The sequence below is a fragment of the Syzygium oleosum genome, unplaced genomic scaffold (assembly GCF_021117445.2).
Source record: "Syzygium oleosum isolate NSW1041296 unplaced genomic scaffold, Sole_v2.1 Sole_v2.60, whole genome shotgun sequence".
NCBI classification, from domain to species: Eukaryota; Viridiplantae; Streptophyta; class Magnoliopsida; order Myrtales; family Myrtaceae; genus Syzygium; species Syzygium oleosum.
Window position 1 is genome coordinate 915,126 of NW_026607544.1, and position 25,672 is coordinate 940,797.

The 25,672-nt window shown below is 42.1% G+C and overlaps 3 protein-coding genes and 1 non-coding gene across 5 annotated transcripts; 1 reads left to right on the forward strand and 3 right to left on the reverse strand.

The window, feature by feature from the left end:
- The first annotated feature begins 3,162 nt into the window (after nucleotides 1-3,162).
- On the forward strand, nucleotides 3,163-8,837 carry LOC115693109 (probable receptor-like protein kinase At1g49730). 2 transcript variants are annotated; one of them, XM_030620081.2, is made up of 9 exons: nucleotides 3,163-3,319; nucleotides 3,675-4,226; nucleotides 5,842-6,135; nucleotides 6,216-6,477; nucleotides 6,721-6,773; nucleotides 7,073-7,140; nucleotides 7,228-7,317; nucleotides 7,517-7,601; nucleotides 7,673-8,837. In XM_030620081.2, exons 1-9 carry the CDS (start codon nucleotides 3,244-3,246, stop codon nucleotides 8,215-8,217), a joined length of 2,025 nt encoding a protein of 674 aa, XP_030475941.2. In that variant the 5' UTR covers nucleotides 3,163-3,243; the 3' UTR covers nucleotides 8,218-8,837. The 2 variants fall into 2 exon arrangements, with proteins under 2 accessions (XP_030475941.2, XP_030475942.2); XM_030620082.2 differs by having other exon boundaries at nucleotides 3,244-3,306; nucleotides 3,647-4,226.
- Nucleotides 8,838-13,035: 4,198 nt separating this feature from the next.
- On the reverse strand, nucleotides 13,036-15,273 carry LOC115667582 (thioredoxin M3, chloroplastic). The gene is made up of 2 exons (XM_056307815.1): nucleotides 15,027-15,273; nucleotides 13,036-13,631 (listed from the first exon to the last, which is right to left on the reverse strand). Exons 1-2 carry the CDS (start codon nucleotides 15,271-15,273, stop codon nucleotides 13,312-13,314), a joined length of 567 nt encoding a protein of 188 aa, XP_056163790.1. The 3' UTR covers nucleotides 13,036-13,311.
- Nucleotides 15,274-19,219: 3,946 nt separating this feature from the next.
- TRNAR-UCU (transfer RNA arginine (anticodon UCU)) lies at nucleotides 19,220-19,292 on the reverse strand. The gene has a single exon. It is a non-coding gene; the product is annotated as a tRNA-Arg (tRNA).
- Nucleotides 19,293-19,469: 177 nt separating this feature from the next.
- Nucleotides 19,470-24,981, reverse strand: LOC115666913 (methylcrotonoyl-CoA carboxylase beta chain, mitochondrial-like). Its single transcript, XM_056307842.1, has 10 exons — nucleotides 24,712-24,981; nucleotides 24,479-24,598; nucleotides 23,574-24,008; nucleotides 23,303-23,393; nucleotides 22,718-22,959; nucleotides 22,456-22,620; nucleotides 21,728-21,802; nucleotides 20,358-20,489; nucleotides 19,922-19,978; nucleotides 19,470-19,828 (listed from the first exon to the last, which is right to left on the reverse strand). Exons 1-10 carry the CDS (start codon nucleotides 24,925-24,927, stop codon nucleotides 19,625-19,627), a joined length of 1,737 nt encoding a protein of 578 aa, XP_056163817.1. The 5' UTR covers nucleotides 24,928-24,981; the 3' UTR covers nucleotides 19,470-19,624.
- Between the last annotated feature and the right edge of the window lie 691 nt (nucleotides 24,982-25,672).

The window sequence follows — 25,672 nt, forward strand, 5'->3', positions numbered from 1 at the left end:
TACATCTTTTCACATAATTTTTTTAGAAGCCATGCATATTATCAAGACAAATTAAATCGTGGTTTAATAAAAAAAAATGGACCAATTTAGGAAACTGATATCCATGGAAACGAATTTAAGAAGGGACAAAACAAACTCTCGTAAAATTTAAAAATGGGCTTTGCATGAAATCTAATATAAAGAAACTCTAGTCCACTTCCACAATTTAAGAATGGGGTTCATGCAATAAATGATAAAACATGAGATAGTGGGTTCATGAAAACAGTAAAAAAAATTGAAAAGTTGGGATCACAGAGGACGTGAAGGGACCACAACTTATTCCTTTACAAATTACAATCAGAAAATGCACTATAAATAATCAACTCACTGTCGTCGCTACCATTACTTTCGTATTCTACGACATGCCCACGCCTTGTCAACATGTTACTTCAAATATTGCAATCGCCTTCTTTTGGACGAGGGAAAGACAAGTTGAACCAATTTAGGAACTGAGAAACGAAAGAAATTTGAAGATTAGAAAAATTAGGGTTTCAAATCAAAGCTCCAATTTGGAAAACTAATCTCGACGGATTCACCCAACGAAAGACACGAATGCTTTGTGTGAATCGTAGGAGAGGTTCTCCGCTGAGGTGAATCCTTCAATTCTTGTAGCTGTAGAAGATGGGTGAAGGAAAGATACGATCACCCTGTCACACGTCGCCGCCGATTGCACGTTGCTGACCGGTCACACACCGCCGGTCACACACCACCGGTCACACACCGCCTCAGTCTTTCAAGTCATCCCTTTTCGCTCTTCAAAGTGGATTGAGGTTTTTCTTTTTATTAGAAGTGGGTTGGGGTTGGAAAAAGAAAAACGCAAGTTTTGTTTTTATAAAATTGCCTTTTCCTTTGATTCATATTTTATTTGGACAAAACTGCCCTTATTCCGATCGTCGGAACAGTCATGTGCTAGCCGGCCGGCCGGTCAGGAGAGTGTTTGACCGGCCGGCAAGCTCAAGCTCCAAATTGTGACTGATTTAGGCACTTAAGGCCCTTATTTGAGACTGATTGGGCATTTTAGGTCCTTATTTGATACTATGTCCATTTTGGACCCTTTTTTGAGAAAATGACCCCACTTTGTGCCCTTATTTGGAATTTTCCCTTAAATTTTGATGGACATATACAATAACAAATTAGATATTTCAAGAAAAAGAAACACACTAAAAAGGAAATTATGTCCTCAACTCGCGAAGGGAAAATGATCAAGCGACCCAAGATGGTACATTTAAACATCCTTTATCTACCGTTTAATATTATCATCCGATACTCATTTTTCTATTATTAGAATTTCAGCTAATTTAGTTTTCTCCCATTTCCTTTAATTTTTAATTTTTTAAATCAATCAAAGGTCAAGGAGATATTTCCATAACAAAAAATAATTGTGAAAATATGCCATTATCTATGCGCATTGCATATGCTGACGGAAAAAAAGTTATCTGAGACAGTTAACGGCAATAACAAGACGAATATTTGGCGAGGATTGTGGTACAGTCGAAAGTTTAGGCAAGAGTTAATGACCATGACATAATTTGTGATCAAATTTTCTTTTCACACTCTATTCATCGAGCGATGAATGTGTACATCAGTTCTTACACCGTCGGGTGAACCTAACGATAACAACGATAATAATAGTAATAACAATAAGTCCAAAGGTGTCACCATTGGAATTCGCCCGATTCGATTAAGACAAACGGTAGGTCCGCCCGTGCAAGACGTAACATGCGAGACGCGAACTTTTGAACTCGCATCGGAATCAATGCTCGCCCCCTCCATCACCCCCTCTCGCTCCACGCGCTCCTCCCGCCTCGTGCCCATAAACGCGCTCCGCGATTGGAGCGTGTTTCCCACGCGACGTCCGCGCGAGCGGGCTTGGGAAGTGCCCCCTCGCCATCCCCCGTCGGGCTATATTATTGTTTAGGTTAAGCTCCTGCTCGAATAGGAAAAGCCCACGATTCACATGGAGGCCGAAGACAAGAGGAGAGACAAAATCCCTTCTGCCTGGCATCGCTCACGCGCGCGCGCGGCGCGTGGGGGAACAGCTCGCGGGTCCCCCCTACTCGCGGAGAAGACGTTGAAATCCATGGCCCCGCCGGGGGCCCCCACACCAATCAATTCATGATTAGACTTTCCCAGCGAAATTGAGTCAGCGTTCTTAAATCTGTGGGTTGACTCTCTCTCTCTCTCTTTTTATTTTTATTATTCATTTCACATTCATTTGAATTTTTTTCCATCTGAAAATCTTCTTGTCAATTTTACGTGCGTTGCACTCTAAAATACGCTTTTGATAATGAGTTATTATAGTCTTATTGCAACGCTGCCTATTTCTTGTCTTATGTTTTTTTTCCATGGATAGCTAACGTGACCTATGATCCGTTTGATAAGTCATGTCGACCGCAAAATGTTGAAATACCGCGGCACATGCTTGGCGCTGCACCTGCAGTTGTGGGTCCGCCACAATAGCAAAAGCTGCCATATAAGTAGCCGGATCGATTTTTGCTAACAAAGTGACGTAAATATTGTCATAGGAATCAGATTTCAACGATCCAAATTTATTATCCAAGTGAAGTAATAGCGAACCGATTCTTACCCCCAATGGGAATATGCCCTATTGCAAGTCGCCTGACATGACCATCATCAAAGCAGATAGTAAATCAATAAACGGCTTTGTTAAAAAAGTGTAAGAAAACATTGCAATACAAAAGTGCTTTGAAAATTGAATAATTCCTTATTAAATATGCTTAACAAGCACCATGAAAGCACTCGGTTAACAAGACCCGGTAATAATTATCGCCGGAAGTAAATTTGGTAGAGTTGGACTGATCATTGTGATGGTAGTAATATTGTCATGTTTAGTATCCTTAACAAATGTCTTTAATATTTCACATTGAAATGAGTAGTGCTCTAAAAATTGAATTTTTTCCCATTAAATTTTTGTCTTGCAGATATAAAATTTAATTAATTCTAATGTATGTAGACCAAATTACAATTCATGTAAGAGAGAGAGAGAGAGAGAGAGAGAGAGAGAGAGAGAAAGGTCGCTGCTTTCTACCTATTCACGCTCGCACTCCACGGTGCGGATTCTCTCCTCCGCTCCACTCCACTTCCACTTCACTGCGCCCCCGCATAAGCATCGCACCCGCAGGCCCCCCGCGCCTCACGCGCCGGCTCCCTTCGACCCCGCTCCGCTTCCGGCCACCACGAACAATGGCGCCGCACCTCGCTTCCCTCTTGCTCGGCTCTCTCGCGCTCCTCCTTTGGCGGCTCCCGGTGGCAATGTCGGGTCAGTTCCGCTTCGCCGATGCATCGTTTCTCTAGGTTTTTCTTGCCTCCGTTTCTCGCGGTCGGTGAAGCTCTCCGTTGCGAACGTCGCTTTTCTTGCGAGTGAAAATTCGTGGCCATAGGACCTTGTCTTGGTGCGTTTGCTTGTTTTTGCTTGAGATAATTTGGTGGGTTGCTCTCTTTTGCTCTGTTTTGTCATTTTTTATCGCTGTTTTTTGGAACGGGACTCTTGTTTCATTGAGGGTCCTCGCGCAAGTACCTGAAGTATGATGCAAGTGTTTGGTATTTGGGTTGTACGGTCGATTTCTTTTCCTGCTGAACTTGGGAGCTGGCAATTGCTGTTGCTGCTTGTGCAGGGTGCCCTTTGGACTTAAGCGGATCGAATTTTACGTTGGTGGCTTCCTTGTGCTCTAACAACGACGACAAGGCTAAATGTTGCCGTTACATAAATGCATGCGTGGCGGTTTCCGTCGCTCGGTACACGAACACTACGGGCAATTTGGGAGTCGCCTCCGATGTAGCTGAGGTCTGCCTGGATTCGATATCGGAAACCTTGGAGCTGTATGGAGTGTCGAGGAATGCGGCGGCGTTCTGTGGCTTCGGGACGAAGATCCCCGTCAACTATGATTGCGTGGGCCGGACAAATGCAATGCAAATGCTGCAGTCCCCGGGATTTGGGGAAGTGACCATGAATTGCAGAGTGCCACTTTCAGCTGAAAGCAATTGCAGAAAGTGCGTAAATGCTGGCATCCTGTATCTGCATCATGTGGTAGGAACTGATGACAATATTACATTCAGCACTTGCCGAGATGCAACTTTCGCTGCCCTTGCAAGTCAAGTTGATTATATGTCTTCGGTCAACATTGCCACTTGTTTCTTTGGTGTTGAAGGGCTAAGTACTCTACCAGGTATGTGCAGCTATGAGAGAACAGGAGACAACTACATAGCATCCAGAAGCATTTGCTCCTACTTGGTTTGCACGAATTAAATGTCTTTGTTTCTGTTTATATTTATCGAATCATACTGTGTTTAACTTCATGTTTGCTGCCAATTTCCATCCTTGTTTCCCTTTTATTAAAGAGTCCACCTTTTAATATTAGCATGACCGGACAAAGCAAGATAATTTTGGGATGGGCATGTTGCATTTATAATGGAATTGATTATCACTCACTCTTTTCCTAAAACCTTACATGTTTCACAGTTTAGAGAATACCCAAATAGTTAGCAGGTGAGCAAGTTGTTGTCCAAAAGAGATATAGTAGTCCTATGGTAAAGTTGATCAAATCCTCTTATGAGGGTAGTACTAAAACAAATGTTCCAGTAGGTGATCAAGTAATGAGTTCCCTGTTTCGTTTTTGTTTATAGCAGGGATATAGTGAGAGGGTGTAAATTATTATCCAGTTAATGTGACAGACCGCTAGAAAGATCCTTAAGTTCAACTCGGTGTGTATCTGGGTTTAGTTTTCACTACTTACCGAAAAGGTTGTGTCAACTAGACGCGATTGGCCTGGACAATAATCTAACGCCCGTCAGGCCGGGCCCAGTTATTTTTTTGTCATTACCATCTGCGCGGGCAAGTCGCTCTCTTCTTTGGCCTGGGCACCCTGATCATTTTGTAGAAAATATATGAGGATTTTGTAGATCATGCGCAGACTTTGGCAATGGTTTTAATGCCCAAACCCTGGCTCAGCCCTCTCAACGATCAAATCTAGTCCACACGACTTCTATTTATCTTTGTCATTTTTTAAGCTTGTTAAGTTGCTACCGTTTGAGTTTCTTTTCCTTAAGTTCTCACTCTTCATGTGCTTAGTCGTGATTGGTAGCTGGCTTAGTTGGGTTGAAGTTCAAGCTCCAAAGAAATTCAAACATGATGGAAGCATTACAATGAAAGAGAGGATTTGTTTGGGCATTCAAAATTGCCTATTCTTTGGACTTCAAAATAATAATAATACTAATAAATGAAAAGGTGTTCTCTGACTTCCATTAAAAATATCATGGTAGCTCTAAATACCTGCTCTACTCATATTGCAATCCTTTCGCCTTCTTTATCTTATTTTATAGATATAGTCTACCACAGATGTATTTTGACTGTTTATATAGGACTGCCTGATGCTAACTTTCTTGACCATTCAAAACATGGAGGGAGTGCTACTCCATTTAAGTATGTTACTAGGATGTCTAAGCAATCTCGATGATTGTCATGAAAAAGCATTCTTCCTCTCTCCTTGATATAAAGATGGTTAATTTAATATCTTTCTCCTGTAGACACTGCTTCTATAGATTGGGATATTTCGACAAAGTTGCAGATTGACTAGCTTTTGCCCTTATCGCTGCATCTTTATTCTTTTTGGCTCTTATTCGTCTCGTGAGTTCTAATGTGTTGGAACATGTTTGAGACTTATAGTTTGAGGGAAACATTGCCTTTGATCTTTAATGCACTGAATGACGAAATTTTCCATGAATGCATCAGATTCTGTACTCGAGTTTTAAACTTATTGTTTTATTTTGTGCATGTGATGCTAGTTTCCAATTCATCGCAACCGTCAAACTCTCCTAAAGCTTCTCCAAGTCCTTTGGTTGCTGCTAGCCCGAGTCAACTGATACTCGGTGTGCCTTCGAATGAGACCCACCACCCTTACCACCTGACCCTAGTTCCAGGTGTTGGCATTGGTGTTACGGTAGTGGCTGTTTTGATGCTGGTTGTGTTGGTATTTCTGATTCGTAGGAAAAGCAGAGAGCTAGAGGACCCCGACGATATGGATATGACGTCTTCAAAGGTCTTCCCTCCTCCTCATTCTATGAAAAAGTTTCAGGATGGTACTCCTCTCTCTCTCTCTCTCTCCATATATACAGAAATGCCCACTATATGTTGCTCCTGATAAATTTTGGGCTTGCAGGTCAGTCATTGATGTTTCGGAAATTCAGTTATAAGGAGACCAATAAGGCAACTGATAATTTTAACACTGTCATTGGACAAGGGGGATTTGGAACTGTTTACAAAGCGCAATTTAGTGATGGTTTAGTGGTCGCAGTAAAGCGAATGAACAAAGTCTCAGAACAAGGGGAGGACGACTTCTGCAGGGAAATAGAGCTTCTTGCTAGGCTTCATCATCGTCATTTAGTTGCTCTTAGAGGATTTTGTATTGAGAAGCGTGAAAGGTGAGAAGGGAATCGGTTTTATTCATACCAAAGTCTTGTATTCCCCGTCCTCACCCCCCACCAACACATAACACACAACACCACATGTGCACTCACGCCTCACAAGCTGATGACTCAATTACTGTGGGTCATCTTCTGCTTGCATGCACACGTGTACACATCTACACAATGACTGGGTGAGTGGTTCTGCATTCATGTGACACATTTTAACCGGAGTAATTAATCGATTTCAGCTCTCTGCAGGTTTCTTATGTATGAATACATGGCAAATGGAAGCTTGAAAGATCATCTTCATGGTACACATGTTTTTCTTCCACTGATTTTATGGATCTCTCTCTCTCTCTCTCTCAGCATAGGCACAATCTGACGCACCCATGTGCACATGCTAAGATGTACGCAGACTCATAAGTGCAAACTTGTTGAGCAAAATCATGAGCCAATCACTTAACATTTCTTACCGTGTATTGCATATTTAGGTGATGCTTTCATTGAAGTTGTTCTTACGCTGCCATATGAACACATTCATAGAACCACTAGGCTATTTTGTTTTAGGGTTCCTTAGTCGTCGCGTTGTTGACTTATCCATTGTGTGCAGCACCTAACAGAAATCCTCTGAGTTGGCAGACAAGGATCCAAATAGCTATTGACGTGGCTAATGCTTTGGTAATTTTGAAGTTTCTTGGTCTTTTTAGCTATTTAACTGTTTCTTATCAATATCTTAGGCTTCGAAATTTTATATTATCAATGCAGGAGTATCTCCATTTCTATTGTGATCCTCCCTTGTGTCACAGAGACATCAAGTCAAGCAACATTTTACTCGATGAGAATTTTGTTGCCAAGGTAGGATAGTTCTGCGAAAGCGACTCTTTAATTAAATCTTAGCTCCCAATATACATTAGACCAAGTACACTAGTAAAATCAGACATCCTTGATGCAGTCGTTGCAAGCTGCTAAGTAGCAGGAAGCCAGGGACTTCCTTGACATATCAAATTGACTGCTTCTGGTGACTTTTCTCATTTCTTGTCGTCTTTGAGTCTAGGTTGCTGATTTCGGTCTTGCACATGCTTCAAAAGATGGGTCAATTTGCTTTGAACCAGTAAATACTGATGTACGAGGAACTCCAGGTAAAAAAAGCTGCCCTTTGGTTAATTATCTGCATCGTTTTAATCAATATCTAAGCCGTAATGTTTCCCAGGTTACATGGATCCTAAGTATGTAATCACTCAGGAGCTCACGGAGAAGAGCGATGTCTACAGCTATGGCGTTCTATTGTTAGAGATGCTAACAGCAAGACGGGCTGTACAAGATGGCAAGAATTTAGTGGAATGGTCTCAAACATATCTGACATCTACTCTAGCAATAACTGAGCTTGTGGACCCCAGAATTAAGGACGCCTTTGATTTCGACCAGCTTCAAACCATAGTGAGTATTGTGCAAGGGTGCACTCAGCCGGAAGGACGGGCTAGACCTTCAGTTAAACAGATTCTTAGGCTTCTATATGAAACTTCAGATCCTGTCCATAGCGGGTTCCTGCAAACCGATGAAGAGGGAGAATTTGGTGGATGTGCAGCTCGGGGAAGAGCGAGTAAAGGGAAAATGCATAAGAACAACGCCGTTTTTAACGGTAGCGATGTAAGATATCTAGCCTCTTCCTCTAGTACATCTAGGTCACATGGTAGTAGAAGCTTTTTGCTTGAAACCGGGTCCCCACAGTCTCCTCCTAATATGCTTTCACTATGAGGCCTGTTTTTTCTCTAAGTTTTTAGGGACTTGGAAAGCAAAGTACAGAGCAATCTAAGCCAGCAAAGGGAAGGGATTTTCTTTTGTATTTTCCCTTGAGAGTTTCCATATATGCTTTCAATTTTTGTTGTGTGTAGCCTTAAAGAGGATGTCCACCCCTTGAGGTTTTTCAGTTGGCCTCAGTGAGCGGGTAGAGTTGAACAAATGTAAGGTTAGTGTCACAAGTTTGCTCAACATTTTGTTAAAGAGAGGTTACAAAGAGTTGCATGTGCTTTTATGATTTCATGAAATTCTGAAAAGTGCTCTATAGATCATTCTCAATAAGAAGCGGTATCGCTAGTGTATCTGCTCCTTTTAGTTCTTGTATTAGGAGCCTTTTAGACAGGATATGCATTCCTTCATCTAGACAGGCTAGCAGTAAATCTTCACGAAGCAGATAGTATATCTATCAGGAGTCCAATGCCGGTTTGGCTTCATGTCCTTAAAATTTGTTACTTTTTGCTTTTCGCATCTCTGCAGTGGAGACCTTCAAACTCTAAATTCTTTTGGGCAGCTTTTTTATGTTGATGTAAATGTTCTATGATGTTCTGTTCTTTATATTAAATCTTATTCCTGTCTGATACTAGCTGGGCAAAATGATTCCATTTAGAAAATACGAGCAATTGCCGTCTCTTGAAAATGATTACCGACTCCGCCAGCAAAATAGATTGCTAAGTTTGCAGGGGTAATTATACTGTCTGATAACAAGATAGATGGTTGAGAACTGTCAAAAGTTGTTATGAAAAAGCCCTAATCCTTCTTCCTTCTTTTCATTTGATTGATTCTCATGTTGACTGAAATCTCGATTTAAACTGTACCTTTTGAATGTCTCTACCTGTAGATACTCTTTTGATTCAACTTGCTGGGAGGTTGGCAATTTCAGATCCTTTTTCTTGTTGCCCTTCTTGGCCGATTGAATCTAAGATGTGCCGATAGAATCTAAGAACGCATTCGATGGTTCAATGAACAATACTTTCCGCCATTTTCAATGGGTATGTCGTAATCTGTATTGTGGACTTCAGCATAGGGACTGAAAGGTATGGATCGTGTTGTAGCACAAGGACGGATTTATCGTTAGGAGAATGTATGAATCTTGAAACTTGAAAACGATTTTTCGGCATCAACTATCTTGACTTATCTTGCTTCGCCGGCTAATGTGCAGCTTTAATTTTGGTTTCATCGATTCGGTCACACCCGTCATCTCTGACATATTTTGCACGAGATATGGTTAATTAATAAACAGAGTTTGAACTTCTATATAAGTCCAAGCTAATCTCTCCTCATAGTTGCGAGACAAAAATCGATCCATTTCAGAGAACTATACGAAATGACAATGAAATGTGATATGCTTTATAAGCTCTTCCTTCTCATCTCGACTGTAGTGTCCGCTTTGGCCATAGACTACCGAAAACCCTACATAATCCACATGGACGAATCGGCATTGCCCGCTTCGTACTCGTGTCACCATGACTGGTACACATCACTTCTGTCATCCCTATCATCATCCCCTGATGAAATCGACCCGACCCATCTCTACACATACGACCATGTCTTGAATGGATTCAGTGCAGTGTTGTCACAGTCCCAACTAGACGAGCTGGAACAGGTTCCTGGTCATATTGCCTCGTATCCGGACACATTCGGAAAGGCTCATATAACATATACTCCTAAGCAGGGGTGTGCAAAGGAACCGAAAACCGCCCGGAACCTAACCGGACCAGCTCGGAACCGGCGGTTCCCATGAGGACCGGTACGGTTTTCGGTTCTAATTTACTAGAATCAGTGAGTATCGGTCCGGTTTCCGGTTCTAGGCGTGGAACTGCCCACCCGCCCATCCGGACCGGACCGGTAATGCCTTTACACCTGAGGCGATGAACGGCTAAAGGTGCAGCCGTGAGTCTCACGGGAGTTGAGAGTCGAGCTTTAGATTAGGGATTTTATGGTTTTCATTTTTCTAAAAATGTTTTTTTTTTTGTTGAAATCTTTCTAAAAAATTATATATATATCTTTGTCTATGTTGCCAATCGGACCTTGCAAAGATCCGATGGTAGCCAAAAAGAATAAGCGATATTAAGCTTATATACAATTAGAAAGATAGGTAGAATAGGCTTCAATGGTTGCGCCACGTGTCAAAATAATATGCATTCCCATATTTTTATAGGAAATCAATGGACTGAATTTGATACGCAAAGTGCTAATAAAGGTTTACTTAACTACATTTTATTCAATAAAATGAAGCGTGATGAAAAATTGAAAGGTATTATTTAAATGTATGAATCCAAAATAATAAGTTAGTAGTCAATTTGCTAATAAGATAAAAATCCAAAATTTCCCTTTCATTCATTACTCAAAAGTTTTTTTTTCCACCTATCTGCAGGAACATGATCAATCCACGCTATATTAGAAGAGTTCATAAATTAACAATTAATTGTGAGGTGACTATGAAAATTGTAACGTACTGGAAATCCTAAAATACTAATAAATCATATAACATATTATGAAAAGAAGTTCTTATCCATCTAATTATTATTTAAATATCATACTCGCATAGGCAGTTACGTATTAAAAATTAAGACATCAAAATAATACAAAAACATCATTAGTATCCAACAATCAATCACACCGCAAGTCAAATCAATATAATCGCCATGTTACAATACTTCTATTTCTGTATATACAAAAAAAAAAATCTCAAATTATATGCATATACAAAAGGAACACCAGTTTATTCAAAAGTATTCGGTTATACGTCGCTTAAGAACTTTCGTTGTTACTAGATATATTTTCGTTTCAATAAATGTCACAAAATATAAAATTTTATACAATTCATATAATTCTTTAAAATCATACTATCCAACTAAGTTATAAACAGTGCACGAGATTTCAACAAGTAATTTCTCATTGGTCGACTTTAACTCCATAAAATAAGTAGTGAATCAAATCAATTCTCGTGGTAACAACAAAAGTCAACTTAACTATGGCAATGCTCCTCCTCCCATCAGTCAAACCAAGTGTCGTTCCTTTCCCTTCCACGCGGTGCTGTCTCTTCCCTGAGATAATGGAACGTCGCAAGAGGACCAGACAAGCCCTTAACTTTGAGGTAAACTATATTCAAGATGCCTCGTTACATGAAAGATTCGGTGGTTTCATTTTGTCCCGTTTGGAGTTCTTTTATAGCCAAAAAGGTGCAAGAGGCAAATTCTTATAGCCTATCCTAGTGGCGAAACCGATTCTAGTTACTCCTTAGTAGGTCGGACTCAGCTCGATAATCGCTCAAGATCGACTAGTTTGATTTTGAGTCGAACTCGAGTTATTCGAGTATCTTGTCAAGTCAAGCCCGCACCCACCCATTCTTAGCTCGACAGGATCACAAGCCCGCACCCACCCATTCTTAGCTCGACAGGATCGCGGCCCTGATTTAAGCCCAATCCAATTTCTCTATCTATTTATTAGCAAAAAAAATAGACAGATGTCCTCAAAATTGTACGATATGCTCATATTATACTGAGCTCTATCAAGATCGAGTTGAGTTGAGTCGAGTCGAGCTGAGCTAGAGTATCTCGATTTTCTAGCCAAGTCGAGCTTAGGCAGAAATTTATATACTCGATCAGAGTCTAGTTTTGAACATCAAATGTGCGAGTCCAGTTGAGCTCTCCTAGCTTACCCTATATGGCTTTCAAATTAACCGGATATCAAGGTGACAACCACATACACAAAAGCTGCGTTAGGAAACTCAGGGATGATAGTGTTGAGATTATGACCTAAGAAAGTTGAAAAGGCAATATGCACAAGCAGGGATATGTGAATGCCATCGACCTTGGTTGTTCAAGGTAGAATTCACCTAGTCTTAAGACTCAGAATAATATACATCCAATAAACATAATTGGACATTTAGATGCTTCAAGTCGAGCTTAGGCAGAAATTTATATACTCGATCAAGTTCGAGTCTAGTTTCATGCGGCAAGAAACTGCCCATCGAAGCTCCCTCATCTTCCAGACTAGCCTCGGAACTTACGGTGGGGGAGTAAAAACAGAGACAGCGGAGCATTCGGTCTATACCAGGTCTTCAGTGAGCTTCAAATTCTTCTCCGGAGAACCTCACGCGCCACCGTGTCTCCCAAGTCGTTTCTTTCCGGTCTGTAAAATTGGTTTTGATTCATTCTAGATTTATCCACTGATTTCTGCTCTGTTTCGTTTTATTGTCGTGCATGGGGTCGCGGCATCAAGCCCTTTACGAGTCATCGCACCATACCCTCGGACTGGCGCCTAATTGTATTGGACTTCACGTCGCCGCCACGGTCGCGCACCTCGTGACCTCACACCTTGCTTTTCTGTTTAGAATTGACCCCGCACCTCGCGGCTCCTCGGGAGGCTCAGGCTTCACCGGCGAGGCCGCGCTGGAAGGGGCATCTTCGGCGTGCTGCAACGGAGGAGACGGGGCGGCGCGGAAAGACAGAAACGCAGGAAGCATAAGGGAGTAGGTTGGGCGAGTGGAGAACTTGGAATCACAAATTCTTTTTGCGTCAAAAGAATTGGCAGGCCGTTTGGTGATGAGAAAGAGAATGAACAGAACTTGATACGTGCAAATCTGACCATCGATGGAGGAGACGACTACATATGGAGGATGCAATTGATAAGATTGATGAGAGGATGCAATCGATAAGATTGAGATATAACTGACTCTAGAAAGCCAACGTAGCCTCTCCCTTCTTACAAAACAAACTTTGTAGATGAACTCTATTAAGAATGAAGCAAAACAGTGCGATTTTTGCGTACAAATTGAATCTGACAAGAGAAAACCACTTTTCTATGTGAAAATACTACTGCTGTTCATAGAAGAGAATTCAAACCGTTCCCCAAAGCCAGGAAAGCCCGAGATAGAGAACTACTGTCCCCCAAACTAGGAGGTTGAGGTTTTTGGTGGTTACAACATCTGAAGGATGTACAGTCTAAAACATCATGCACTTCATGCTGAAGGTGAGCAGAACTTTATCATATTGCGAGGGATGACGGTCAAATAGATCATCCTCCAACTAATTTTGTCCACAGACGTTCTTAGGAGTCCATTACCCTCTGTATTGCAGCAACATAGAAATCCTTTGGCATGGTACCAACAACAGATTCACGCTTCTGTCCGTTCTTAAAAAGCAAGACCACCGGAACAGCTTTAATATCATAGTCTTCAGCAATATCCAGGTCATTGTCGGTGTTGAGTAAAAAACATCTAATCTTCCCAGCATACTCTTCTGCAATCTCGTCTATGATCCGGTGGACCATCCTGCATGGTCCGCACCAACTAGCATAGAATTCAACCAGTACGGGAACTTCACTGTTTACAATCAACTCATGCCACGAATCTTTCGTAACGACTGCAGCTGCACAATTACCGCGTGGAATGATCAGAACAAGCTATTCAATTCATTCCACAAGCATTAGAGTTTAATTATTGTATTACCCAACTTACGTGATTAAGAGGAAAAGAAATCTATGCGATGTTAATGTCAATGGTATCAGATTCAAAAGCAGATTTTACAAAGTAATGCACAGAAAAATATGACGGATCTACAGGACAGAATGATGCTGTTATGGTGCTATGGCCAAGTGGAAATAAGCCCAGTTGGTTATAAAAAGTGAATTTATCCCGTCAGCTCCATCAACTTGGGTTTAAGAGACGGGTAACTTCACCATCCATCATATTGTCATAAGCTTTAGAAAAGATATGCTCATTTAGTCCCCCCCAGCAATTGGCATTTCCTGATGTTCTAAAGGAATACACAGCTCTCGGTCTAGACAAGACAACTTCTGGAATTGCCGTAAATAACTTTGCTCGGAAAAAAGCGAAAACTTAAATGAACACTAACCCGAAACACAGATGGATTGATAAATAAAGAGACCCAAATACCCACATCAGAAAATTATACCATTACCTGACGATCGCAATCAGATAATGCGGAAGAAAAGTTTCAGAACATGAGAGGAGAAGTTCTAATAAGTTATCAGATGGGTAAGCATTCAGGGGATTTGCTTCCTCTCTTTTCTTTCGAGAAAAGAGACGATAAGCATCTCAGAGTCCACTTATCACACGATTAGACCCTACAGTACTCTTTGCCCATTACATGCGTGACCAGCACAAGAACAAGAACCTACGATTCAGAGGTCATCCTTTCCAAATTTACTGCGCAACAACATCTTCTCCGTTCGTATTGGTCAAGCTAGAGTTCCTATTTGTTACGCAAATTCAGAAAGGGGCTCTACTGCGATCGGGGAAGAAAGATGAATCAACCTATAAAGCCATGGCTTGCACAATTCAGCCTCAAAAACTAAATTTAACACAGATATGATTCAATCATTTGGCAATCGGGTGCCTCCCCAGTTCCGAATCAACTAGCCCGCCTAATGTGCTCAAATGGTAAGGAGCGAAACGCATCACCGCGCCTAAAATAGCCTAAATGAGAAGGCTTTTGATGAGAACAACCACAAATTAAATCAAAGACGCAAGATTTTCCTTCACGCATTTCTGAATCCAACTGAAAAAGATCACTACGCAATCTAGTTACAAATGCGGGGAGCGATTCAAGACGAAGAAAACAGCAAGAATCAAGGCGATTCGGATCGAACCGAGCCCGAATCACAAGGGGAGAGCGACCCGACTCGAATTCACGAACCAAGGATGCGGCGAACGCGACACGGGAGGAAAATGCGGAGGACAAAGGAGAGAGAGAGAGAGAGAGAGAGAGAGAGAGAGAGAGAGAGAGAGAGAGCTTACTTACCCTTGAGCTGGCGCGCGGAGGAGAGTGGGACGGGGAAGCGAGACGACGGGGAGGGAGGAGCGCGGGAGACCCTGAGCCCCAATCCCGAGGGGGAGGGGGAGGTCAGAGGGAAGGAGACGCCGGTGGGGCTCGGCGAGCGGCACGCCGGAGGGATCGCCGACCAGGAGCGTGGGGAGCGCCAGGAAGCGGCGGCGGCGGCGGCGGCGGCGGAGGCGGAGGAGGAGGAGGAGGAGGAGGCGGCCGCCATCTTCCGATCCAGCAGGGGGGGGCGCGCGGGGAGCGCGACGAGCCGAAGCAGAAAGGATCGAAGCCTTTTGTCTTAGGTGGAGGAGAGCGAGGAGGAGAATCGCATCGGAGAGAGAGAGAGAGAGAGCAAAAATGGCGCACGTTTATGTCGATTCCCGTATCGGAAAGTCTTGTCCTTTGTAGTGAGAGAGAGAGAGGGGAAATGGCGCACGGTGTTTCGTTCGTATCAGAAAAGTCTCCTGAATAGAGAGAGAGGAGAGAGAGAGAGAGAGAGAGAGAGAGAGAGAGAGTTGTTTTATTAGAGAGGTGTTTGTGGTTTGGTGTGGTGTGGCGACTGGTGAGAGAGTAGCTTGATGAAGAGGGAGAGGGGGCGTAGGTGGGTGCGGATGATGACTGATGATGGATCCCGGCGGCCCATATTTGCGGTTGTGGAGGGCGAGGGGAGGAGGCGCCACCCGCAATGGTGTTATTTTTTAGGGTTGGGACAAAAAGCCGAAATTGAAAAGCGAAAAAAAAAAAAGCCACTAAAAACCCTTAAAACTATGCCCGCCAGCGACTCGTTCGCTCTAAACTTTTTTTCCGTGACACCGAAAAATACTAAACTCGTGCTACCCTCCCTCAAAATGCTACCAACGAGAAACCGTAAAAGAATCCGTCCGTGTTGACAGCCCACGTGGCTTAAGCGAAATAAAAACGACCTTATTTTTTGCTGAAAAAATCATATGACGGAACCTTGATGGAGAGTAAGTGTGCCACGTAGGTACGAGTTTGGGGTTTTTTTATGTCACGAGAAAAAGTTTAATGTAAATGTGTCACGGTGCGCATAGTTTAGGGTTTTTTGTGGCTTTTGAACTTTGACCCAGTGTGTAATGTGGTCCTCGAATTTTTAATTTGTTTAATGTGATTCCTGAACTTTAACTCGTTGTGCAATGTGGTCCTTAACTACATGAAAATGTTCAATATTGTCCTCCATTAATTCAACTTCAGGAAAGACATTAAACATTTTTATGTAGTTCAAGAATTAAATTGAACAGATACTAAAAGTTCAAGGATCACAGTGAACAAATCAAAAGTTCATGGGTCACATTGCATATTGGGCCAAATTCAGGGACCGGGTGTCATTTTCCCAAAGAAGAAAGCTAGGTTCGTTACAAATGCATCCTCTAAGTTAGGTCTAAAGATCTCGGCACTTTGTACCTTGTTAGAGAAAAGGGTTAATACCACGAAAAACCCTAAACTGGTACACTTGTGACAGATTTACCCCAAACTATTTTTTTGACCATAAAAATCCTCAAACTGGTACATCTGTGACAATTTTACCCCGAACTATTTTTTTCATCACCAAAAGCCCCAAACTGGTACACATATGACAATTTTACCCCGAACTAATTTTTTAATATTATTTTTTCGAATTTTTTTAGTTTTTCTTATCTTTTCTTTTTCCTTTCCTTTCCTCTTTTTTTTTCCTTCATCTTCAACCTCTGGCTGGCGAGGTCGGCCCCGCTGGCCAACGGCGAGGTCGACCTCGCCGTTGCTAGGCAAGGCCGACCTCGTCGGCAACTAGCGAGGTCGGCCTTGCCCACCCCTGGCGAGGTTCGACCTCGCCAGTTGCCAGCGAGGGGTCGTCCTCGCCGTCGCTGGCGAGGTTCGACCTCGCCGCAACTGGCAAGGTCAGCCTCGCCCAGAAGCGGCGAGGTCGAACCTCGCCAGGGGTGGGGCAAGGCCGACCCTGCCAGTTGTCGGCGAGGTCGGCCTCGCCAGCGGCCGGCGGGGCCGACCTCGCCGGCCCCGCCTCCGGCCGGTCGCCGGACCGGCGACCGGCCAGAGGTTGAAGATGAAGGAAAAAAAAAAAGAAAAGGAAAGGAAAGAGAAAAGAAAAGAAAAACTAAAAAAATTCGAAAAAATAAAAAAATAATATTAAAAAATTAGTTCGGGGTAAAATTGTCACAGGCGTACCATATTTGGGTTTTTGGTGGTAAAAAAGATAGTTCGGGGTAAAATTATCACAGATGTACCAGTTTGGAGTTTTTTATGATTAAAAAAATAGTTTGGGGTAAATCTGTCACAAGTGTATCAGTTTATGATTTTTCGTGGTATTAACTTAGAAAAAAATGCACATCGGTAAGGGAAATACCTCGGGTTCAATCCATCTATTTTATCATGAGTTGACTGCACACCTAATCCTATGGGGGAAAGGAAGTCTCCTCAATTCACTGGAATTCGTGCATTAAATCAAAGTCTTGTCCTTAAACCCCAATTGCGTGCCGCCTTTTCTCTCTCTCTCAACCCAATTCGAAAGTCCTAATATTTGGCTCGAGAGCAACTGTCCTTTTCATTATATGCGGGGGACGACTTCGTTCGTGTGGGTTGTTTATGCAAATCATGTCTGTTGACATGGCTTCGTCGTTTGCCACCTCAGATGCTACGTACATACATCATGACATAAAAATTTTAACGATAGCCAAAATTGCCTCTAAGGTAAAAAATCGGTGTCTTTTTATGCCACGGTTGAAAGTTGACGCCAAAATTATCCCTTGAACGAAAGTCCGTGACTTTCTTTTGTTGTTGTTGAAAAACCACATTTTTTCCTTTTGGAAAGTTTATGTTTGAGGAAGAGGGGGATTGAATATTCTAATAAATAAGAAATGAAGAGAAAAATAGAGATAAAAATACATAATGTAAGTTCATTTTCCGATTTTCAATAGAAAAACAAAGGAAAATAGGTTAGGTAATTGGGGGACATAAAATAGGTTAGAACGCGAAAAATTGTAGTAATTTGGGCTGTTTCTGATTGGGGGTTTACGCTCGAAAGAATTTAGGTACCATACACTTCTGATTTTTAATTATTCTATTCAATTTTTTAATAGACTCGTTACAAAATATTTTTATTTCTTAGTAACGATTTGTGTCAAATTTCCATAAAGAATAAATTTACTCGTGAAAATAGAGAGCTTCGTTCGTTTCATGTAAAACAACTTCCAGAAAAATATTTTCCGAGTTTTTCGACGTTCATTTCAATGAAAATAAATTAGTCATGGAAAACATTTTCCCTCAATAAACAAAATACCTTCAAATGTGAAAATGTTTTCCCCACCTTCTTTCATCAATTATTATAATTATTTTTATTTTATTTTATTTTTAATTCTAATTTTTTAAATTTTCTTTTTCTTTTTCTTTTATTCTTTTTCTTTCTCTTTTCTATCTTCTTCTCCGGCCGGTCGCTGGCCACCGGCCACAAGTGAGCTCGAGCCTCGCCAGATTCCAACGAGGTCGAGCCTCGCCGGCCTGTGGCAAGGCCGAGCTCACTCGACCAGCCATGGGCGAGCTCGGGTCTAGGGCGAGCTCGCCCTCGCCAAATAAGGCGAGATGGAGCCTCGCCATAGGCCGGCAAGCTCGCCCAGGGCCGGTAACCGGCCGAAGAAGAAGAAGAAGAAGGAAAAAAAAAGAAAAAGAAAAAGAGAAAAAAGAAAATTAAAAATATTTTTAAAAAATAAAAATAAAAATTTATTAAAATTAGTGCAAGGAGGAAAATCTTTTTTATACTAAACAACGGAAAATATTTTCCGAGAGTTTTTCAGATTTCAGCCAAACACCGAAAAATTGAGCCAAATGGCTTCCCAGAAGAAACGTAACATTTTTTGCGAAACGAACGGAGCTTTAAAGCATGAAAGGTTCTAGGAATTTGAACTGTTACAAATTGGTGGGACATAGGCTTGTAAAAAAATCTTAGGTGGCTCCACTCTTTTCTAATTGTTTTATTCGATGTTCTAATCTAAATTTGTGTCACATCAACATGGTATATTTACATTTTTTATTTTTTTTTAATTCAAAAATATGAAATCAATTCGTGTCGAATTCAAATAACTAAGGAAATAATAAAATGATAAATAAAAACCTTATGTTATAAAAAAAGGGTTTGAGGAATATAAAAAATGGCGGCAAAAAAGCACGCCCGGTGGGACTCGAACCCACAATCGCCTGATTAGAAGTCAGACGCCTTATCCGTTAGGCCACGGGCGCTCCTATTGACATCCTTTGTAAATGTTTTCTAAATGTAACGATCGATCGTACGTCGAACCTTCAAGCACGCCCACTGTCGGAGCGTAAATTTACGTGCGAATTGCGCTACGACCTCGTAGTTGTCTTGGACTTCAAGAGCTTGCATTACGGAAAAAAGATTGATGTGCGAGCGAGAGAGATATGTAAAGTTTCTTTTCCAATTTGACCGGCAAGTTTTACATTGGGATTCCGATCGATGGATGTGGCTACCGGGGGAGTTTTTCCTATACACAGAGCAACGAGCGCCGTTCCTTCTTTCTTCTCTTCTCCCCCCACCCCATTGTTTGGTACTTTCACATTCTAAAGACCCCGTACTTGGTGTCTTCCGGGGCGCGGTTCGACGAGGCGGAGATGCAGAGGCCGATGACTTTTCTTGTGTCTGCTGGGTTGATGATCCCGTCGTCCCACAGCCTCGCCGTGGAGTAGTAAGAGTTCCCTTCCCTTTCATATGCCTCCACGACTCTCGCCTTGAAGCTTTCCTCTTCTTCCTTCGTCCACTGCAGCAAAAGCAATGATCGAACCACGTAAGCGTGCCTTTCGTGCAGTCAGTCTTAAGAATGCTCTTTTAACATGAAAATGTGATGTTTTACCTGGACTCCCTGCTTCTTCTTGTTCGCCCTCTCTATTTGAGCCAGAACACCGGCAGCCTACGTATTGCCAAGAGAATACATAAATACAAAGCTTTGCCACGAGTACCAAAGCCAAATTAGATTTTCTCGAAATTACTCTATGAATCTCTCTTAGTTCCTTTTCATGACTCAAGCTCAACTTGTATCGGTTAGAATGCAAGACAGTGCATCATCCTCAATAAATTAGATTACATCTGGTTAATACAAGTAGATAGGTCCACCACTTTACACATTCTACAATGTTGAAAATGAAGTAGGTTGATACTGAACTACGCATGCTTTAAAGCGAGACGCTATACACGATGTCCTTTTCGAAGCATGTGCACTCTGGAGCTAAAACGTGACAACATATGGATCTACCAGTCATAAAAAAAGGGAATATGGGGTGCAGGCCTACCTGAGTTCCTCCCATTACGGAAATTTTTGCGTTTGGCCATAGGAACATAAAATCAGGACTGTATGCACGGCCACACATAGCATAATTTCCAGCACCAAAGCTTCCACCCACAATGATTGTAACTTTGGGGACCTGGAAAATACAAGAAAGCCATTTATCTTTCTTTGTTATGTCCTCATCACCTCTTTGTCACAAAACTTTTGGTGTCCTATAATATGTGAAAACATGCTTAAACTTACCAAATAGTAAGGATGCCAAAACACACGAGACAATTAGTGAAGCTTAGAGAGTATGGATTTCTTTTTCATGTTTTGGCTAGAACTAGATCTTATTGCAGTTACGCATCCACACCACAGCTGAAAGCCTACATACACACCTCAGATGGATGGCATGTCAAGTATGCAGAACCAAGGGAAATCCAGATGGATCGGGTCTGCTAATCACAGCGTGTTGGACACTAGAACCATGTCATGTGACTAGCCACAATGCCCCATGTAAGCACATTAGTATACAGGGTACATATAGAAAAGTGGTCATTGCAGCCACCAACGTTCTGGAAATCACGTTCATGTTGTGCACCCTTTATATGCTTTCTTATTTGAAAACAGTCCAAATGAACAAGACAGCTGTCACACTTTATGATCATTGCAAGTTTTATAAATTCTGCTGCTGGACTTAGAGATGATTACAGATCTATATCAAATACACAATTTTCAAGTAACAAAGGTGAGTTCAGGCATCTATAGAATGCTAAATCACAAAGATAAGGACAATGACAAAACAAAATTTTGACTACTTGTTCAAGAAATGTCTCCCCTAGTTTTTTGATAACGATCTTTTTATTTTCTAATAAGCACAAGATTATAAGAATTTGTTATTAAAAACAAGTCAATAAAGATTTATGGAGCATAGTCATTTTCAGTAGGTCTTAAAGCCAACTCAACTGGCAAATATACAAGAAAAAGAATCTGAAAGTTTGAAGTTTGACCCTTAAAAAGGCATATATTTCTGCATATAGCTCAATTGGAAAATATACTTTTTGGCTGTTGAAGAAGACTTTAAACTAGGGACAGTAACTTTAAGCTGACGATTGAAGACCTCTCATAAATATTAAAAATAACACCTCATAGCATTTCAACTTAAGGAATTGCCATAACCAATAACTCAGAATCTCAGTGGCTTTATCAGGAGATATCTATAGATCAGATGAAAGTTAGACAAATGCGTCCTTTTCTGAGAGGGGGAAATAAGAAAGGAAAAGAATTGCTAACTCCCAATATAATACTTCAGAGTTCCCTTAAAAGAACTCACAAATACTGACCAGAAAGAAAAGAAAAATAAGTGTAATAAACAAAGTGCATGTGGCTGACCTTTGCACAAGAGACTGCCATCACCATTTTTGCTCCAGATTTAGCTATCCCATTTGCTTCCGATCTGGATCCAACCTTGCACATTGAAGCATGACATTTCAATATTGTGCAACTTGAGTGCAAAATCAATCATGACCAAAACGCTACTTGCGGTGGTGTAATCACCCCGAAAGTTGTTCTTAAGAGTCAAGTTCCTTCAGCATAAAACAAAATATTACTTGAAACAGCAACTACTGCCTAAATAAAAAATTTCCTAACAATATTTCAACTGCCACATGTCGTCATCTTAAAAGGACATGCTAGTAAGGACTTCTTCCTGTTTCTCTTCTTTTTTCTCCCCACCAAAACTAGCATGCTCTAACTTGACATGAGATGTCCATTGCTTTTTAGAAGGAAAATACTGCTTCTTGAGTTGGTACAAGAGTGAGTTAAAAATGTCAAAAAGGATACACAGTCTATCACTGCTACTATGGAAGTACATGAGAAGAACCTGAAGGTAGTTTCCATATTCGTACACTTAATTACCCATATCTCGGACGTGCAATGCAAGTTCTAGAGCTCTACCCATAAGATCGAACTTTACCTACTGAACTGGGAGTCGCATTATGCCAAAACATCCTCAAGAACCACTCAGTGGTTATTGCTTCCCAATTCAGATTGGAATTAAGCAATCGAAAGTATTCCTAACCATAAATTGTTGAAACAAACCAGGGGAGAAACTTGCGTACCATGAACCCAGTTATATTTTGAAGGAAGACAAGAGGTATGTTACGCTGAGAACAGAGTTCAATAAAATGGGCCCCCTTTAAAGCAGATTCGTTGAAGAGTATCCCATTGTTCCCAATAATTCCCACAGGTTGCCCAAATATCCGGGCAAATCCTGTCACGAGAGTCTGAAAAGAATGGAACAAGGTCAAGCAAGCTCAGAGGCACACAGCAGGAAAAAGAAAAAGAATCCCCAAAATGATTCAGTTACAAAAGTATCCTCACAGTGCCGTAGAGTTTTTTGAATTCATCAAATTCGCTGCCATCTACAATGCGAGCAATAACAGATCGAATATCAAAGGCCTGCTTGTGGTCTGTTGGTGCAATAGAACGAAGCTCCTTGACATCATATAATGGCTCTTTAATCTCAGAACCGACATTTTGGAACCTAGCCAAAGTTCCCAGTTTCCCAGCAGTGTGCAAATTTTTAATGATGTTCCTTCCAAGAGCAAGACCATGCAGCTCATCTACAAAATGGGAAATAGAAAATGTAACTTATGGCAGCAAAAGAAGACACTCCAACCTCTCGTGCGCGCTCGCGCGCAAGAGAGAGAGAGAGAGAGAGAGAGAAAGAGAGAGTATTTTCTTCAATAATTCATTTGAGTAGAAAAATTCATCACAGAATACACTTTTACATATATGCTGAAGCCAATTCTAAAACAATAAAAACTCAAGTATCCATTTTGGAAAGCTTAAATTTCATGAATCGCAGGGAGAACAACAATATATAAGCAGAGAGCGCAAAAACCATCGGAGAAATCACAGGAGGTACATCTGAAACAGAGTGCGCAGAAAAGATGAACTATATACCTTGTGCAAAATAATCTGAAACACCTGAAGTCTTGCAATGCACTGCCGCACCCCCTAAATCCTCTGCAGAAACTTCTTCTCCCGTAGCAGCCTACTGAAACTCCTCTTTCATAATATGTCCAGGTTTAAAACTGACATCCTCAAGCACTAAACACTAAAAAGTGCATAAAGTAGACCATTTACGTACTCATGCCTAATGGTGGAAGCATAAAAATGGAAAACTTAATGCTAACACACATGAACACCCAACTTACTAAAACCTACAACTAACCTTTACAAGTGGTGGCCCAGCAAGAAATATAGTGCCATTTCCCTTGACCATTAAACTTTCGTCAGCCATGGCAGGAATATAGGCACCCCCTGCAGTGCAAGAGCCTAATACCAGTGCAATTTGAGGAATGCCTTCGGATGACATCACAGCTTGATTGTAGAATATCCTACCAAAATTATCCCTGTCAGGGAAAACATCAGCTTGTTTCGGGAGGAAAGCGCCACCACTATCAACAAGGTATACACATGGCAGTTTGCATTGGGCAGCAATCTCTTGTGCCCTGAGATGCTTCTTGACAGTGATTGGAAAATACGTTCCCCCTTTAACAGTAGGATCATTAGCCATGAACATACAAAGCTGCCCATGAACAGGACCTATTCCAGTGACTATGCCAGCAGATGGCAAGGGATCTTCATACAGTTCGTGGCCTGCAAGCTTTTCCCATAAGATGCAGAATAAGAAGTTGAGAAATAAGACAAAAGATTGGTGTGCAAACTGAATCTCAAGAGAAGTACAAGATAAAAGAAACTTCTGATTCCCAGAATTTTTTTTCTTTCCAAACCACAGAACTAGCTGCCGTTACGACAACGGCGCGTGATCATGCAGTAGCCTAATGTGCATCTGATACAATCTCGATCTGGGGTCGGTTCCAATTGCTGCTGGTTCGATTTTGTTCAAGAAGCGACTTTGACTAGAGTATCTAAAAGAATGCGCACCGACAACGTATCAACTCCGTCGTAAACATTCCTCGCTTGATATGAATTCAAAACCATAGGCTCAGGATAAGCAACAGACCATCAACATTTCGCAATGACATGAATTGACTCGAAGACGAACCGACAGCCCCGATACGAAAAACCGGAAAACGCTGCGCGAGACCAAGAGGAAAATCAGAGTCTCCGAACCTGCGAGAGCTCGAGGAAAGAAGAGCCGGGGTCGATGAGACGATCGATCCTTTCCCGAGGGAGCAGCTTGTTCCTGCTCCTGTTCCTCCTCACGGCTTCCGCTCCTCCCCCGCCGAGCACCTTCGATTCCAACCATCAAACCACGCAAACCACAAAACTCCTCAAACACCACAGAAAAACCACTCGAGCGCGCGCGCAATCACGACGACGATACACGACTGTCGACCTCGTACCTTTTGGATACGAGACTGGAGCTGCGAGACGAGGTCCCCCATGGCTCCGGAGTTGCGGGCGTACTCGTCGGAGCCGCGATCGACGCCGTCGGGAAGCACTCCCGAGCAGAACCCCCGCCGCCGCCGTCCTCCTCCTCCTCGTCCTCGCGGCGGAGGCGGGACCGGATCGCGGCCGGAGGAGGCGGAAACCGCTCGCCGCGCGAGAGCCCTGAGCATTGCGATTGCCGATCGTCGTTCTCCGGATCGAGAGCTGGAGCAAGTTCGTCGCTCGAGGTCGCGGACGTTGCTTGCTGTGCTCGAGGATTTTTGGCAATGGCGAGGGGATCGATTATTTATAGGAGAGCGTTGGCGGAGGAGGAGCTTGAGCTTGAGCTTGTGTGGAGTTCATATCCGCCCGCTCAGCTCGCCACGTTGGAGTTTCGTCCACACTTGACTTACAGGATAATTTTATTTTTATTTTTTTAATTGACTCAATTTTGCGGTAGGCCCGCTCGGAGGTGAGCGGTTCCAAGTTGGTCTAGATTCTATTTGGAACCTGAAACTTATCCCTGTCGAGATCGGTTCCCATTCCTACTGTCAGCTGTGGTCCGTTCCATACCGAGCCTCGCGATTTTGTACTTTGACTTTCATATAGGCACCTTCCCAATAGATCACCATCCTAGCAATGCTTGTCAAAAGGCGCCTCTACGAGTTAATTTTAGTTTTCACATATTTATTTCAGAATCGCCCTCCTCATATACGGTTCACATTTTGGTTCATTCATGTCCTTTTTGCCGTCCTAGAAGCGGAGCGCTCCTTGTCTAGGCCCTTGAGCCCCGACCATCACTGCCCGTCCTCATTGAATCGGGTCGGTACACCTACGATTCCAAGAACTACCAGGCAACCAGCCAACTCCTTTTTTTTTCATTTCTTTAATTTCTTCATTTTTAGAAAAGCAAAATGAAAATTAAAGTAACAACAA

Excerpts from the sequence above, each read along its gene's own strand:
- LOC115693109 (XM_030620082.2), top strand. The coding sequence starts at position 3,244 with ATGGCGCCGCACCTCGCTTCCCTCTTGCTCGGCTCTCTCGCGCTCCTC. Across the intron at positions 3,307-3,646 it reads TCCTCCTTTGGCGGCTCCCG|CTGGCAATTGCTGTTGCTGC; the intron begins GTGGCAATGTCG and ends TGAACTTGGGAG. Across the intron at positions 6,478-6,720 it reads TGTATTGAGAAGCGTGAAAG|GTTTCTTATGTATGAATACA; the intron begins GTGAGAAGGGAA and ends AGCTCTCTGCAG.
- LOC115666913 (XM_056307842.1), bottom strand. The coding sequence starts at position 24,927 with ATGCTCAGGGCTCTCGCGCGGCGAGCGGTTTCCGCCTCCTCCGGCCGC. Across the intron at positions 24,599-24,711 it reads TCCAGTCTCGTATCCAAAAG|GTGCTCGGCGGGGGAGGAGC; the intron begins GTACGAGGTCGA and ends TTGGAATCGAAG. Across the intron at positions 20,490-21,727 it reads TGGCAGTCTCTTGTGCAAAG|GTCCCCAAAGTTACAATCAT; the intron begins GTCAGCCACATG and ends TGTATTTTCCAG.
- LOC115667582 (XM_056307815.1), bottom strand. The coding sequence starts at position 15,273 with ATGGCGGCCGCCTCCTCCTCCTCCTCCTCCTCCGCCTCCGCCGCCGCC. Across the intron at positions 13,632-15,026 it reads CTCCGCGCGCCAGCTCAAGG|CTGCAGTCGTTACGAAAGAT; the intron begins GTAAGTAAGCTC and ends GTAATTGTGCAG.